General features: G+C 52.2%; 1 protein-coding gene across 1 annotated transcript; it reads right to left on the bottom strand.

The window, feature by feature from the left end:
- Positions 1-13,415: 13,415 nt before the first annotated feature.
- On the bottom strand, positions 13,416-14,348 carry LOC139603670 (olfactory receptor 14C36-like). Its single transcript, XM_071454560.1, has one exon. The coding sequence runs from the start codon at positions 14,346-14,348 to the stop codon at positions 13,416-13,418; it is 933 nt and encodes a 310-aa protein (XP_071310661.1).
- Between the last annotated feature and the right edge of the window lie 993 nt (positions 14,349-15,341).

The raw sequence follows: 15,341 nt of genomic DNA, 5'->3' as shown, positions 1-15,341 counted from the left end.
AAAGTCTGATTGATTGTCAGCCATGAAGGGTCTTGATTTTCATATCTGTTCAAACTACATAAGGAGGGGCTGGGGATCAATATCAACTGCAGATTCTGAATCTACAAACAGAAAAGAAAACTAAACAGGACAAAACAATTGTCTCCTAACTATTTTTAATGTAATATATTCTATTTGAATACACTTCTCAAATCAAATTAACCACAGAAGAATCAGAGACTTGAATTATTCCCATGGACTTGTCTTGTTTGGGTGTTCTGAACAAATGTTTATGAGCTTTTCTCACTGAATTTCTCAGCTGAAGAGCTCAAGAAAGAAGAGGCCTCTGGAAAAGTAAAATTGATCACCAACCTCTAAGGTGTTGAGGATCCATCCTGATCAGAGCAGGAATGAACAGAAATGGGCACAGCTTTGTGGCTGGCCCAGCTTTGGGATGGGCCCTGGGCCTGGAGCAGGAGCAGCTCTTGAGGGCCCCAAGGCCGGGGCTCTTGTGCTGCCCTGGGCACATGGGATGGCAGCAGGGGCTGCAGAGCTCTCAGCACCTCCTGCAGAGGAGAGCAGGGCACCCAGGGAGCCTCCTTTCCCTTGGCCAGGCACCTTCCCCCATGGTGGGGCTGAGTCCTGTGGCAGCTGCAGCTGCCGCTGTGCCCTTGCCAGGGGCTGAGGCCGTGGGGCAGTGCCCAGAGCAGCCTGGCCTGAGCAGAGCTGTGGGGCCAGAGCCAGCTGGGCTGGGCTGGGCTCAGAGAGGCCCTTGGTGCTGCCCAGAGCTCAGGGCAGCTGGCAGAGCTTGCAGGGAGCTGGGCTGGGCTCAGAGAGCCCGGCCCAGAAACCATCAGTGTCCATCTCAGCCTGGCTGAGCGTGCAGGGGCCAAGAAGAGCAGCCCAGGGTCTGCAAGTTCTCTGGGTGGGAGCTGAGCTTGTGAGCCCCTGAGCCCTGCCCAGTGCTGGGGCTGCACCTCCAGCTCCAGAGGAGATGGGACAGGTGGGAGCAGAGACAAATCATTCCTGCTGCATTCTTTCTTGTGTTTGCTTATACAGGTGACCTGGATCCATATGTAGAGGAGGTGTTTTGTGTCAGATAACACTGGCAGAGTGAGAAAAATAGGAGTTTTTAGCTGAAAATAATATTTCATGAATGATACAAAATGAGAAAAAAAAAGACACATATGATCAGAAGAGCATCTGAGTTTTCAGAGGAGGAGAGACTCATTGATGTTCCAGTGGTCAAACCTGTTCAAATACTTTCCTCAGGGCTTCCTTGAGATGAGAGTTGACCACCAGAGGCCAAGGCCAGCCAGAGCTCTCTGTCCTGGCAGTTTTTGTCTGAGAGAATCTTGCATATAGAGGATTTTTCAGGGGGAGTATCAATTTTGGCCATGGGCACCTGGGAAGACGGATGGTTCTTTTCCACAGGTAGGAAAGCACAGAGCCCCAGTGTTTCAGGGGAACATGAACAGACCCTCAATATTCTGAGGTCAGTTGAGCCCAGTCAGGTCAAGCCAACCAGACCTGTTACCTCTTCCCTTGGATTCACAGGGCCCCTCAGGGTCCCAGTGCTGGTGTCATTTTGGATCCTTGGTTCCATGAGGCCCCGCTGTGTCACACTGGCCCCTTGCTTCCCATGGGGCCTTGAAGTGTCAAAATGGTTTCCTTGGTTCTATGGAGCTGCACAAGGGCACAATAGCCTCCTTGGTTTCATGAGGTTGCAGAGTGGCACAATGGCCTCTTGGTCCTTTTGGGTTCCTCAGGATCCCAGTGGCCCCTTGGCTGCATGAGGCCCAGCTGTGTCACACTGGCCCCTTGCTTCCATTGGGCCCTGTAGCATCACAATAGTCCCCCTTGCTTCCATGAGGTTCCTCAGTGTCTCAGTGGCCCCTTGGCTCCATGTGGCCCTGCTGTGTCACAGTGCCAGGTGGTTCCATGAGGCCCCAAAGTGTCCAAATGGTCTCCTTGGTTCTGGGAAGCCCCACAGAGCCACAAGGGACCCTTGGTTCCAGGAGGCCTTGCTGCGTCACAATGGACTTTTGGTTCCAGGAGCTTTCACACTGTCAGCAATGCTCTCCTTGGTTCCCTGAGGCCTTGCTCTGATACAATGGACTTTTCGTTCCAGGGGGTTCTGCTGCATCACCAGGGACCCTTTGTTCCATGGGGTTCCACAGGGTCACAGCTGACTCCTTGGGTCTGTCAGCCTCTGCTGTCACCAAATGTCCAAAATATCAGAATAGGACTCCATAACACTAATTTGGTGTTTCAGAGGGTATCATTTATTCAGGCCTAAGGTCCAACATGGAATATCTGCTAACCTTATTAGGACATGTAATTCTACCAGTGTGTTGCTTATATACAGTCACTAAATGCCAATTACAATTTACCCATTTCCATAAAACCCACCCCAAGTTCCCAGATTCACTCCTTGTTTTCTCTATCCCTGCACCCTTGAGCCAGATGGCTTCTTCTTCTCTTCCAACCATCCTTGCTGGGAAAGCAGCCCCTGCATGCCTTGTTCCTGTGCTGAAAGTTCGCAGGCAGGGTAAAAATGGAATGAACCCTTTTGGTATCAGCCCCAGGCTTTGTGTGGGCAGGCAGAGGCAGGCAGGAGGCAGAGCTGTCAGCAAAGGAAGGGCCCAGCCAGGTGGGGCAGCCGGGGGATGACGTCTGGGGCAGCCTCCTCCGAGCTGGAATTTGTGCCATGCTGGGAGAGGAGGAGGAGGGGGAGAGCGCTGGCGCTTTGTGGCAGGAGCAGGAGGTTTGGGCCGCAGGACATTCCGTCTGCGCCGCTGCCCCGCAATGGGCGGCTGTGCCCGGGGCTCTGGGCCTGGCCCCGCGTGTGCTGAGCTCCCGACACTGTGGGAGCTCCCCGGGCTGGGCTCAGCTTCCCGCTGGGCCTGGGCAGCAGGCTGGGCTCCAGCTGGGACCAGCAGCAGCTGGAAATACCTCTGGGCATCTCCATTTGCTGCTGCTGCTCTGAAGAAACAAAAGAGGGAGTCAAGAAGTTCTGGTTTCTCTTTCTCCTGGTGGATTTTTTCATTTGATTTGACACTTGAGAGGCAATTTCTGTGATGGCCTCTGTCGGTTGATTCTATTTCAACAGCAGCAGGAGTAGCAGGGCTGTGTTTGAGCACTGCAAATATGGCCTGTGTGGCTGCTTTAATTCTCCTTGACTTTTTGCTCAGGGACTTGAGAGCATTTCAAGATCTGCTAATCATGATGCCTGTGACCAAAAGCCTGAGTTCACCAATTCCCAGTCAGGGGCTATGTACAAATAACCAACAGGATGGGACTGCTGAGGAACGTGTCTCGAGCTGTTCATTTTCCAGCATCAGTCTCATTACATGGTTATGAAAATGGGATGATGCCAGCAGCTTGTGTCCTCAGCAGCAGACAAAGAACTCAATGTTACAACTTACTTTAAAAGTTTTTTTACCAATCCCACAAAGCAAAATCATATTGACAGTAGTTCTATCCAACCACTATAAGCTCAGGTACCTTTGGTTAAAACAGTGCTTGCTTATTTTGAATACAATACCTGCTTGTAAGCCTTAAAACACAATGCACAGAGCTCACGCTTAGAACTTCCTAGTATCTCGTTAGATGTACTTTTGTGTAGCTTAGGGAATTATTCTACCAAGCGTTATGACAAAAACCATTTTTCTCTTTGTCCTTACTTTCTACTTCTAATATAACTTTTCTGCTGACAAATATTATGGCTACTGCTTAGTTCTAATCGCAGTTCTGCTGTCTCTGAGGGCTGTCTTTTGCAGCTTTCTCAAACCCCTCTGATTTTAAGGATTCCTAAATTCACTGTCACAAAAGCACTCTCGGTAGCGCTGATCAAAAAGGGCAATTGCAGTTTTACAGATAAATTTCAAGTGGAAAGCAGAAGAGGGACAAGAGCAGCCAGGTTCTCCAATTCCCAAGGCAAAGGCAGTAGCAGCATCCTGCTGTCACCCCAGGGTGAGTAAAACAGTGCTGAAAACAGCGCTGGAACCCGATCCTTTCTTTCCCTGAGGGCTGGCTCAGGGCAGCACAGGCGGGCCCTGAGGAGTCAGGGCTGTGTGTGGGTGATTGCTGCTCTAGTCCAGAATTGAGCTGGAAAAAGCCCTTGGGAGCCGAGGCAGGAGCAGGTGGGAAGGGGCCGGCGCTGCTGCTGCTCCTGGCCGGGAGCCCCGGCTGGGCCGGGCCGGCGCCCCCTGCGCTGCGGCTGCTGCTGCTGCCAGAGCCGGGCGGGACTCGGGGACAGGGAACGGACACGGGGGGACAGCAAAGGCCTGGCGGCTGCAGGGATGGTGGCGCTCGGGCCAGCGCCAGCACAGAGCTTCAGCCCGTAGTTAACCCCGAGGGAAACGCTGGGGAAAGGCTCCATTTCAGCCTTTCTGCACTCGTGGCTGTGAAGGGACCGAAATAAAAGGAGAACAAGCAGGGCCCGACCCCTTCTCCTTTGGGAGGAGCTCCAGGCCTGGGGCTGTGTGGGGCCATGAGGGTTATAATTTGTGGTGAGGAGCCAATCACCGACAAGTGAGTCCAAATGAAATGTAATTTATTAACTGACAGAGCAAATGATAATAGGCAAATTACAGGGCTGGGTCCAGCCAGGGAGTCTCTGCTCCACCGACGGCTCACACCCACCTGGCTGTTCAGGCCTCTCTTTTATCTATCGTGGTTGTGTATTTTCTGGTGTTTCTGCGTCTGCGCCGATAGTTGCTAGGGGGTCTTTTTCTGCCTTTTGGTGGTCATTTGGAGGAAGGCTCCTGTCCTGTCTCTCAGAGTTTTGATGACCCTGCAATAGCCTTTACCATATATAGGCGTGTGGCTGCATATAGTTACATATTGCATATTCAGCTTTTCAACATATTAGCTTGCGACATATTGTGGTTTAAGCCTTATGACATTTTGCAACATATTAACCCGTTATATTTATGTTGTGGCTTTTCATCGGCTTCTCCTTTTGATGAACAAACTTGAGAAATTAACCTATTACAGGGAGGAGCCCCGGGCCTGGGGCTGTGAGGGGCTGTGAGGGGTGGTGAGGGGCTGTGAGGGACCATGGAGGGGGCTCTGAGAGGCCATGAAGGGCTGTTGGGGACCTTGAGGTAAAGAAGGGTCTCTGAGAGGCTGTGGGAGGCCAGGCAACTCATGGAACCAAGGGTTCACTTATGACACTGTGGAACCAAGGAGACTTGTTTACAGTATGGAAACTTACGGAGTCAAAAGTCCATAATGACATTCTGGGGCCTCATGGAACCATGAAGACCATTAGGACACTTCTGGACCCACTGGAACCAAGGGGCCATTGTGACACTGCAAGGCCTTGTTTAACACAGGGCTCATGGTAGCACGGCAAGGCCTCATGGAATCAAGGGGATCATAATGGGGCTCCATGAGACCACAGGGACATTCTGGCTCTGTGGAACCAAGGAGACCATTGTGACACTACAGGGCTGCATGGAACTAAGAACTGATGTGACAGTGAGGGGCCCAGTGGAATCAAGCAGCCATTCCGTACTTCAGGGCCTCATGGAACCAAGGAGCCCTTGTGACACTGCAGGGCCTCATGGAATCCTGGAGACCATTATGGCACTTTGAGCCTTGTTGAATCACGGGGCTCTGCAGGGCCTTGTGGAACCAAGGAGTTCTTTGTGACACTACAGGGACTTGAGAAAGCAATGAGAACATTCTGGCATCCTGAGTCCCCATGGCACCAAGGGGCCAGTGTGACACTATAGGTCCTCATGAAAGCAAGGGGCCAGTGTGACACAGCCAGGCTTTGTGGAACCAAGGCTCCATTGTGATCCTGGGGAGCCCAATAGAACCAAGGCTCCATTGTGCCATTGTGCATTTCCATGGAACCAAGGAAACCATTTTGACACTGCAAGACCTCATGGAAGCAAGGGGCCATTGTGCCGCTGCAGAGCCAAGGAGACCATTGTGGTATTGCTGGGCCTTATGGAAACAAAGATCTCTTGTGATACTACGGGTCCTCATGGAACCAAGAGAACATTGTGATGCTGCAGGGCTCCAGGGATCCAAGAACATGGAACAGTTCTGGTTGGCTTGGCCTGACTGGTCCAGCTGACCTTGGCATGTTGAGGGTTGCTTCTCATCTAGCCCTGGAGTTCTGTGCTTTCCTTCCTGGGTGAAAGAACTCTCTTTTTCCTCCAGGGGTTCATGGCTGAAACTGGGATTCTACCTCCATATTTAATTAAATCTACAGATTATCCCATATGATACCTGCCAGAACAGAAAGCTCTGGATGGCCTTGGCATGTTGGGGGCCACCTCTCATCTGTCTTCAAAACAATGGGGGGGAGGGTGGGTGTGCTTTTCTTTTCATGGAAAAGAACATCTTTCAATGCAGGTGTCAATAACCAAAACTGGGAATCCGCCTCCAAAATTCCTTATATCCAAGGACAGCTCCCAGACAAACACTGCCAAGACCAACAGGTCTGGCTGGCCTTGGCCTCCTTGGGGCTGCCTCTAATCAGCCTTTGAAACACTGGGGCTCTGCCCTTTCCTTCCTGTGGAGAACTGTCATTCTGGTCCAGGAACTCATGGCTGAAATGGACTTCCACCTGCAAAACTCCACAAATATCCAAGGGTTGCTTTCAGACAAAAGCTGCAAGGACAGACAGGTCTGGCTTGCCTTGGCCTCTGGTGACTGCCTCTGATCTGCCCCCAAACCCTGGGGCTCTGTGGTTTCCTTCCTGTAGAAAAGAACCGTCCTCCTTGTCCAGGCAGCCATGGCCTCAAGCACATGAGCACTGTACAGGGACAGAGGAGCTCCGTGCTCAGTGGGGTGGAGACTGAGGACAGCAGAGGAGAGGCCTGGGAGGGATTGAAGGGTGGTTTCAGAGATGGTGGATCCTTTTGACATAATAGAAAACAGACAGAAAAAGAAAGAATTAATAAAAATGGCAGCTGGGGAGGTCCAGACTGGACATAAGGAGACAGGAATTTCCCACCCAGGGCAGGGCTGTGGTGCAACACATCCCCCAGAAGGGGTCTGGGTCAGCCCCAGGCTTTGTGTGGGCAGGCAGAAGCAGGCAGGAGGCAGAGCTGTCAGCAAAGGAAGGGCCCAGCCAGGTGGGGCAGCCAGGGGATGAGTTTTACAACATGGCTTCTGTGGTCCAAGACCTGTTCCACATTGCCAAAAGATGGCTGCAGCCTTGGGAGATATTTTTTGGCCAACACCATTGTCAATCACTGTAACAAGGTGACCAGGAGATTTTCACATCAGACCTCTGTCATTAGTTTGGCTCCACTGAAGGACAGAAGTTTATTCTGTATTATCTTCATTTTGAAAGTAAGAGCAGTGATACTGGAGTCTTCTGTAGCAGGGGACATGGTATATCATATGGAACATGTGGACCATGGTAAAAGATGCTAAATAAATAAATAAAATACATTAAATTTAAAAATACATTTATAAATAAATAAATAAAAACACTCCCAGATGTTCCAGGAGCACCTTAGCCTCATGGTCTGGGAAGAAAACTTATCACCATCAGTCAGCAGAGTGGCTCTCCAGATGGCTTTGCAGAATGGCTGGTATTAGTGCCTAGTGTTACAGGGTTAATATTGGGGTGCAAGGAAGCAGCATTTTTGAATTTCCCTAGACTTAATATGGAATGTTAGGGGAAGAACCAAAGAAGGAAAAGGGAGGGATCAAGGTGGTTTGGAGAGAAATAGACGTAGGAAAATAGAGGAAGAATACAATAAGTGGGGTCAGTCATGCTGACAAATGCTGATCAGTGTGCTTGCAAGGCCAAGCCTGCTCTGTTCCATAGTACCCTGTTTCCTCATTAGACTCAATGTGTATTTTCTGACTGCTCTGCAGAGACAGTGGGATCTGGTGGAGTCAGATGAGAAACCTTTTTGCACTTGTGTCTGTGTGTATGAACATGTCTGTATGAGGCAGCTGAAAAATTGAGTGTCCAAAGGCCAGCTGTGGGGTGGTCCATATGGTGTTGATAAAGGGACCCTTTATCAAGGTATACGACGATAACTTATCCTTTGGGGCTCAGTAATCTAAAGATTTATAGAATGTCTGACGGATAGGCCTTAGTTACCCTTAATCACCCCTTTTTTCCTTTAAAAATACAAGTGACATAAGGTGAGTTATAATTTTACACATGAATTTCTTATAAAAGAAGCAACATAAGGCTGCAGGACAAAGTCACTTCCCAGTTGTCCTCTTCAGTTATGTTTCAAGCTTCCAGAACAATAGTTTTATTGAAAAACACATGAAATCTAACTTGGCCCCTTCCTGGAGTACTATGGTCATGAATTCCAATGCCTAAAATGATTCCTAATAATTTTTACATTTGTATTAGATATTACACACAGAGAAGGACACCCTTCTAGTCAGAAAGGTCAGTTTCATTATAATGAAAACCACCAAAGGATAGTATAGGGACTTATGATCCTATATTTTCAGAAGAAAGGGATAAGAGTTTATGTTTTGGTGTTCTGTAGCCATCCATGTGGACAACATTCCAATCTGCCAAGGTATGTGTCCAAAAGGTACAGGGGGACCTGTTCCCAGAGCCTGCAGGGACAGAGGCGCAGGGCAGGGACACCGTAGGACAGCCTGGGCTGCACAGGGCACAGGCATGGGCAGCAGCTGCAAGACAGCCCTGCCAGAGCCAACTGGGGCAGCACTTTGGCCATGGCTGCTGGGCCTGGGCCTGAGGCAGGAGCAGGAGACAAGTGACCCTTGCAGGCCTGGGGCCTCATGGCCTCCTTGTCCCTGCTCAGCAGCCTGGCAGGGGCCGCCCCATGCTCCTGCCCTTGGCATTGCACATCCCCACATGCCAATGCCCATCCCGGCAAGAGCCCTGAGCAAGGAGGGAGGGACAGCATCTGCCTGGCCAGGCCCTGGGGCTCAGGCCTTGGCCCTTGGCATTCCTCAAACACATCCAGCTTTGCTCAGCACCAGAGACACCTTGGCCTTGTTTGTCCCCAGCTGTCATCACTGCCTCCAGTATTCTGCTCTAACTGGAACCTGGGGACACTTTCTCAGTCATGCCCTTCAGTGGGACCCATTAAAACTTCAAGAAGCTTTGGAGTTTAAGTTTGAGTTCTTGAGAAGTTTCTGAAGACTCTCTCAGGGACTGAGTCTGATGTAAACAACACCAAAGCCCTGAGAGGGTCATTAAAGTTTTCCTAGTCCAGTGATGTAGAAAGATTTCAAAGAACTTGTAAGAAATACACATTTTTATTTTAAAGGATGTATTTTATTTTATTTCTCTTTAGCGCAGAGATGATTGCAGCATTCTGTGATTGATATTGAACCAGGGTCTCTCCTCAGCAGCTCTGGCCTGCTCACAGAAGCTGTGCCTGGAGCTCTGACCCCGTGTGGACAACCTTGCTCCACAGTGCCCAGCCCCATCCTGTCTGTCCTCACTCCCCTGGCACCTGCTGTGCTTGGAGAGCTGGCTGCACCCAGCCTAAGAGGGGTTTTCACTTCTTGTATTTTTTGAAGCAATCTGAAACTCCTGAGTTTCCCCACTGAAAACAGACACACTGCTCAGGTGTGTGCCAGCCCCAGGTGCCACCAAAGCCACTGCAGAGCTGCCCTGGGCCAGCTGTGAGGGTGGATCATCAGCCCAAGCTGCACTGGGCCACTGCAAGGGGCTGTGGCCATGGGCACTGCACTGACCCCACTGCTGGGTTTGGCTGCCACGGCCACGGTGAAAAATTAAACTGTCCTTGGAAACACTGGGGAGGACTGGGACATACTGGGGAACACTGGGAACATTGTGGGGAAGACTGGGGACACTGGGGCACCCTGTGGATGAAACTGGGAGGAACTGGAGGGACTGGGAATGGACTCAGGTGTATTGGCAGGGACTGGGCTGTACTGGGAGGGATTGGAGGGGCACTGGAGTTTTACTCTGGCTGTACTGGGGTAGTACTGGGAATGAACTGGGCTGAACTGAGAGGGGACTGGAGAGGCTGTTCCCGCCTCCGCCGCCTCTCATTTGCTGAGGCTTCCGCCCATCACCACTCACAGCCAATCAGCGCGAGAGATCCGGGCCTGGGGGCGGTGCCTAGACGGCCGCCATTTTTTCATTTTGCCTACAACTCCCGTCATGCCCCGCGGCCGGATACAGCCCCATTGCAGCCGGGACTACAACGCCCGTCATGCCCCGCGCTCCACAGAACCCCGGGATCCGCCACATCTGTCCCATAAGTGTCCCCTAGACCCTTAGGAGGATCCCTCAGTGCCTCCTCAGCGCCCATTTGGGACCCCACAAAAGCGTGCCCGGAGCCCCTGAGTGCTCCCAACCCCACAGATGCCCGGTACAGCCACTTCTGGGAATTCGTCTCCTCTCATCCCCCGTGGCCCCAGAGCCCCTCAGAACACAGTCCCGCGCCTAAAACTCCTGCCGTTCCCGCGCCCTAAAGAGCCCAGTTAGAGCTCCCCGAGCTCCCCACAAGGATTCTCGAGCCGTTTAAGTTCCCCCGAGGACCTCAAGTCACGGCTCGGACGCAAAAGTGTCCCCCAAGAGCCTTCCCGGACCCCCAAACGCCGCGTTCGAGCCACTTCCGGGACTACAGCTCCCATCATGCTCCGTGGCGCAGGAATACGGTATTCCAGCCGGGACTTCATCTCCCGTCATGCCCCGCGCTCTACCGAGAGCCATTGCAGCTGCGCCAAGAATTCCCGTGATGCTCTGCGGCCCCGTAAAACCGTATGATACCCGCGCCTACAACTCCCATCACCCCCATGCGCCCCAGAGAGCCCCGTTCGAGCTCCCCAAGGGCTCCCCCGGATCCTGAAGTGCCCCAGATTCCCCTCCCTGACGTCCACGCGCCCCCCTCAATCCCCAAGTGCTGCCCTGGACCCCGAACTGGCCCTCAGAATCCCTGAGTGCCCCGTCCAAGTGCCCACCCGGCTCCCCCAAGTGTCCTCCAGACCCTCAAGTTCTATCTGAATTCCCTCCCCAGACCCAAAACTGCCCCAAATGTGCCCCAGAATGGGCTCCAGGGACCCCATAGTCCCTCCTCTTGACCATATGCGAAAAAAAGATGATAAAAATGATGGCAAAAGGTCTACAAAGAATATTAGTTACCATAAAGAGGAAGAAATAAATACCCAATAGAGCTTAATGAAATAATGAAGGGAATTGTGTTACTTAGAACCAATGACCAATACTTTTCTGTGTTGCTAAAAGTGTATCGATTTTTAATATAAATATAAATATTAGGTAATTAAAATTGAATAATACTATCAGAATAATATAATTGTCACTTTATTAATTAATTGAATTTTATTTATAAGGAAAAATGCCTAAATTTTTGTTATGTTTAGGGATGTCAGTCCCAGGTAGGCGATGTCAGACATGGTGAGGCTGGGGGTGAAGAGCAGGTTGTCCAAACAGGCTCAGCCTGCAAGGGGCTCATTCTTCTCATTGCCCAGACCTCCTAAGGAGACATTCAGCATCAAGATCACCTGGGGAATGCTTCCATCCCCTCTTCTCTGAAATGAAAAGTAAAAAAATATTCCCTTGTCTAAAACCAAAAATCATGAGGTGCACTTTGAAATCTCCCTCCTGAACAGAATTCCAAACTGACTCCAATCACTGCACAAGGCCTGGAGACTCAAAGGCAATGGAAGGGAGACAAAGAGCTCCTGAGGGCTTTCTGGATTTTAATCAGCCCCACGGTGGATTTGGGCCTGGCTCCAGGAGCCTCAGGCACGGAGAGAAGGCTGAAGAAGCTGCTCAAGGAGTCAGCAGCAAAACTCCAAGTGCCTTGGAGCATGGCTGGGCCCCAGTGAGGGCAGGCAGTGCCAAAGGCTGCCCAGGGCCTGGTGAGAGCAGATCCTTGAGGCCAGGATTGCAGGGAGCCCAAGGCTCTGAGCGGGGAACTGCAATGCTGAGCAAGGCCTGGCTTGGCTGCAGGAAGCAGAAAGGCCAAGGCCTGAGCCCAGCCTGGGCCAGCAGGGCCTGTCCCTCACGGCTGCCTCGGGGCTCTTGGTGGGCCAGGGGGATGTGAGGGGCAGCAAGGACAAATGGCATCAACCTGCAGCCCCTGCCAGCCTCGCCAGGGAGGCCGAGGGAGAAGCAAAGTGCAGCCCCTGCCAGGAAAGTTCCTCCTGTGGGGCCTCCAGAGGCGCTGCCCGAGCCCAGGGCACAAAGGCCTGGCTGCCTGTGGCCCTGCCAGCCCTGCCCAGCCCTTGGCCATCTGTCCTGCAGGCTGTGGCCCCTGGGCGTGCTGCTCCTCTGCCCTGGCCGGCTGCACTCGCCCATCTCGCTGTCCCCCAGCATTTCTCACCCAGCGTTTCTGTGCCCTCCCTGGGCTCCCTGCACCCAGCGCTGCCGGCTCCTGGCACACAGAGCCCGGCCATGGCCCAGCCTCACGCTGCCACACCTCCAGCACCAACATTCTGCCCTGCGAGGGACTTTGCTTTCTCCTCGGCTCCAGCCTGAAGCTTCCAAGCTGCACTTTGGGGAGGTTTCCTGCAATTCCCACTGCCAAGGAAAGCTCTGTCTCCTGCTGGTCACAAACAGAGAAGGGCTGGTGGGAGATGTGGTTGTCAGAGGCTGCCTGGGGCATGGGGACCATTAAATTATTGAGTGTTTAAATATTTCATGAAAGAAGGAGAGGTATTAACAAAACACCTACAAGTAGCTGGATGGCTGAGCCCAGAGAGTGGTGGTGAATACTGCTGCATCCAGCTGGCAGCCAGTCACCAGTGGTGTCTCTATGTGCTCATGGATGAAGGTGTAGTGTCTTTCAATAGTAAATCTACAGATGACACTAAGCTGAGAGCGTGTGTCCATCTGATGGAAGCTAGGATGGCTCTGCAGATAGACCTGGAACAGTTGGATGGATGGGCAGACTCCAGTAAGATGAAGTTTAACAAGACCAAGTGCTGGGTCCTGCACTTTGGCCACAACAACCCCTGCAGTGCTGCAGGCTGGGGACAGAGTGGCTGGAGAGCGGCCAGGCAGAAAGGGACCTGGGGCACGGATGGACAGCAGGCTGGACATGAGGCAGCAGTGTGCCCAGGTGGGCAAGAAGGCCAATGGCTCCAGGCCTGGATCAGGAATGGTGTGGCCAGCAGGAGCAGGGCTTCTGTGCCACCCCTAACCTGCCCCCAGCTCTGCACACAGACATTGTTGCTGCAGCTCCAGAGAAGGCAACAAAAGGGGGATCTATGGTGAGAACTTTGCTGGGAGATCCTTTATTTTGTTTAAATCCACCAAGGGCACAGGTCCTCATTGACACAGTCTGTGGGTCACAGTGAAGATGTGGAGAAACAAAATGAGATGTGGCACAATCAATGGGTTTTGTTTTGGGACAATATTATAAAAGCAAAACAATGACAAAAAACCTCCAAAATGAAACCAACAAGAAGTATAAAAGATTACTTTTATTATGAGTGACTTGCAGAAACTGGCCAGAACTTTAATGTTTCTGAAACCATCCAGTCATCAGGCTCCACACTGCAGCCTTGAGCTCCTGGTTCCTCAGGCTGTAGATGAGGGGGTTCAGGGCTGGACGCACCACTGAGTACAGAACTGACAGGGCCAGATCCAGGGATGGGGATGAGATGGAGGAGGGTTTCAGGTAGGCAAACACAGCAGTGCTGACAAACAGGGAGACCACAGCCATATGAGGGAGGCAGGTGGAAAAGGCTTTGTGCTGTCCCTGCTCAGAGGGGATCCTCAGCACAGCCCTGAAGATCTGCACATAGGAGAAAACAATGAACACAAAACAGCCAAGAGCTAAACAGACACCAAGTAATGAAATCCAAATTTTTCTGAAGGTGGAGTGTGAGCAGGAGAGCTTGAGGATCTGGGGCTCCTCACAGAAGAACTGGCCCAGGGCATTGCCCTGGCACAGGGGCAGGGAAAATGTATTGGCTGTGTTCAACAGAGCATAGAGAAAGGCACTGGCCCAGGCAGCTGCTGCCATGTGGGCACAAGCTCTGCTGCCCAGGAGGGTCCCGTAGTGCAGGGGTTTGCAGATGGACACGTAGCGGTCGTAGCACATGACGGTCAGGAGGGAAAACTCTGTGCAAATAAAGAAGATAAAGAAAAAGACCTGTGCAGCACATCCTGAGTAGGAGATGGTGCTGGTGTCCCAGAGGGAATTGTGCATGGCTTTGGGGACAGTGGTGCAGATGGAGCCCAGGTCGCTGAGGGCCAGGTTGAGCAGGAAGAAGAACATGGGCGTGTGCAGGTGGTGGCCGCAGGCTACGGCGCTGATGATGAGGCCGTTGCCCAGGAGGGCAGCCAGGGAGATGCCCAGCAAGAGGCAGAAGTGCAGGAGCTGCAGCTGCCGCGTGTCTGCCAATGCCAGCAGGAGGAAGTGCCTGATGGAGCTGCTGTTGGACATTTGTTTATTCTGGACATTGGGGAGTGTTGAAAGAGGACATTGACAAAGTTCGATCAAATTTTTTGAGTCAATTCTATGTATTTTTTTTGGAATCTCTGCAAAATCATTTCTCTTCCTGGGAGGAAATTTGGCTAAACTATTTTTCATTTTGAGTTTGTGCTGCTGAGTACCTGCCCATCTTTAGCACTGCTCTCAGGCTGAACACTGGGGAGCCCAGAGGGAAAACAGGGCTCCCTGTGCCCCAGTGCAGTCAGTGCTAGTCCCCCACCCAGGAGTACTTTGATTATTACAATTCATCTGTGTCAGGGTGCCTGCACTTAAAAAATTCCTGAAAAATAAAGTGGACTTTTTGAACAGTCCAGTTTAAGACTAATTTCTCCAAACCCTTCTCTCTTTCCCTGTGCAGCTGAACGTGGAGTGACGGAAAGGGTTGCTCTGGCTCTCTGCTGCCTGGAGTTGTGCCTACTGGGAGCTGTTTCTCTCTATCCAAGCCCTGTCCCTGCCAGTGCTGCCAGAGCCCAGCCCAGCCCTGGGGGCTCAGCTCTGCCCTGCAGACCCCTCCCAGCACAGGGCACTGCCCAGGGGCATCTCCCTGGCAGCAGGGCCTTAAGGGCAGGCCAGACAAACAGATGCTGCGAGCCAAGGTGCTGCTGCTGCTGTGTGTAGGGAGAGGAGGCTGAGGAGGCACTTTCTGAGGGAGATCTGAGGCCCATCTGCTGATGCCCAGGCTGACAGTGCAGGAGGCTCGGGGACACAGCCAAAGCTGACAGCCCTTTTCCCTTCCCTTTAGGAGAAAGCTGAGAGCAGCCCTGGCCATGCAGCACCATCTCCAGAGCAGGAGGAATCTGCCCTGATGGGGGTGGCTCCTTGCACCTGGAACTTCTCCCCTGCAGCGTCCATGGGGAGCTGCCAGGCAGGCTGAGAGCTGCCCCTGGCAGGTGGCACATGCCCTGGGCTGGCCAAGAGGCCTGAGGGCTGCAGGAGCTGCTCTGC

This window comes from Agelaius tricolor, unplaced genomic scaffold (assembly GCF_023055355.1).
Source record: "Agelaius tricolor isolate 1412-34295 unplaced genomic scaffold, bAgeTri1.0.p SCAF_40, whole genome shotgun sequence".
NCBI classification, from domain to species: domain Eukaryota; kingdom Metazoa; phylum Chordata; class Aves; order Passeriformes; family Icteridae; genus Agelaius; species Agelaius tricolor.
The sequence above is the reverse complement of the archived record's forward strand: the minus strand, read 5'-3'. Positions and strand labels throughout refer to the sequence as shown.

What these genes read in the sequence shown, in the direction of transcription:
- LOC139603670 (XM_071454560.1), bottom strand. Translation starts at nt 14,348, where the DNA reads ATGTCCAACAGCAGCTCCATCAGGCACTTCCTCCTGCTGGCATTGGCA.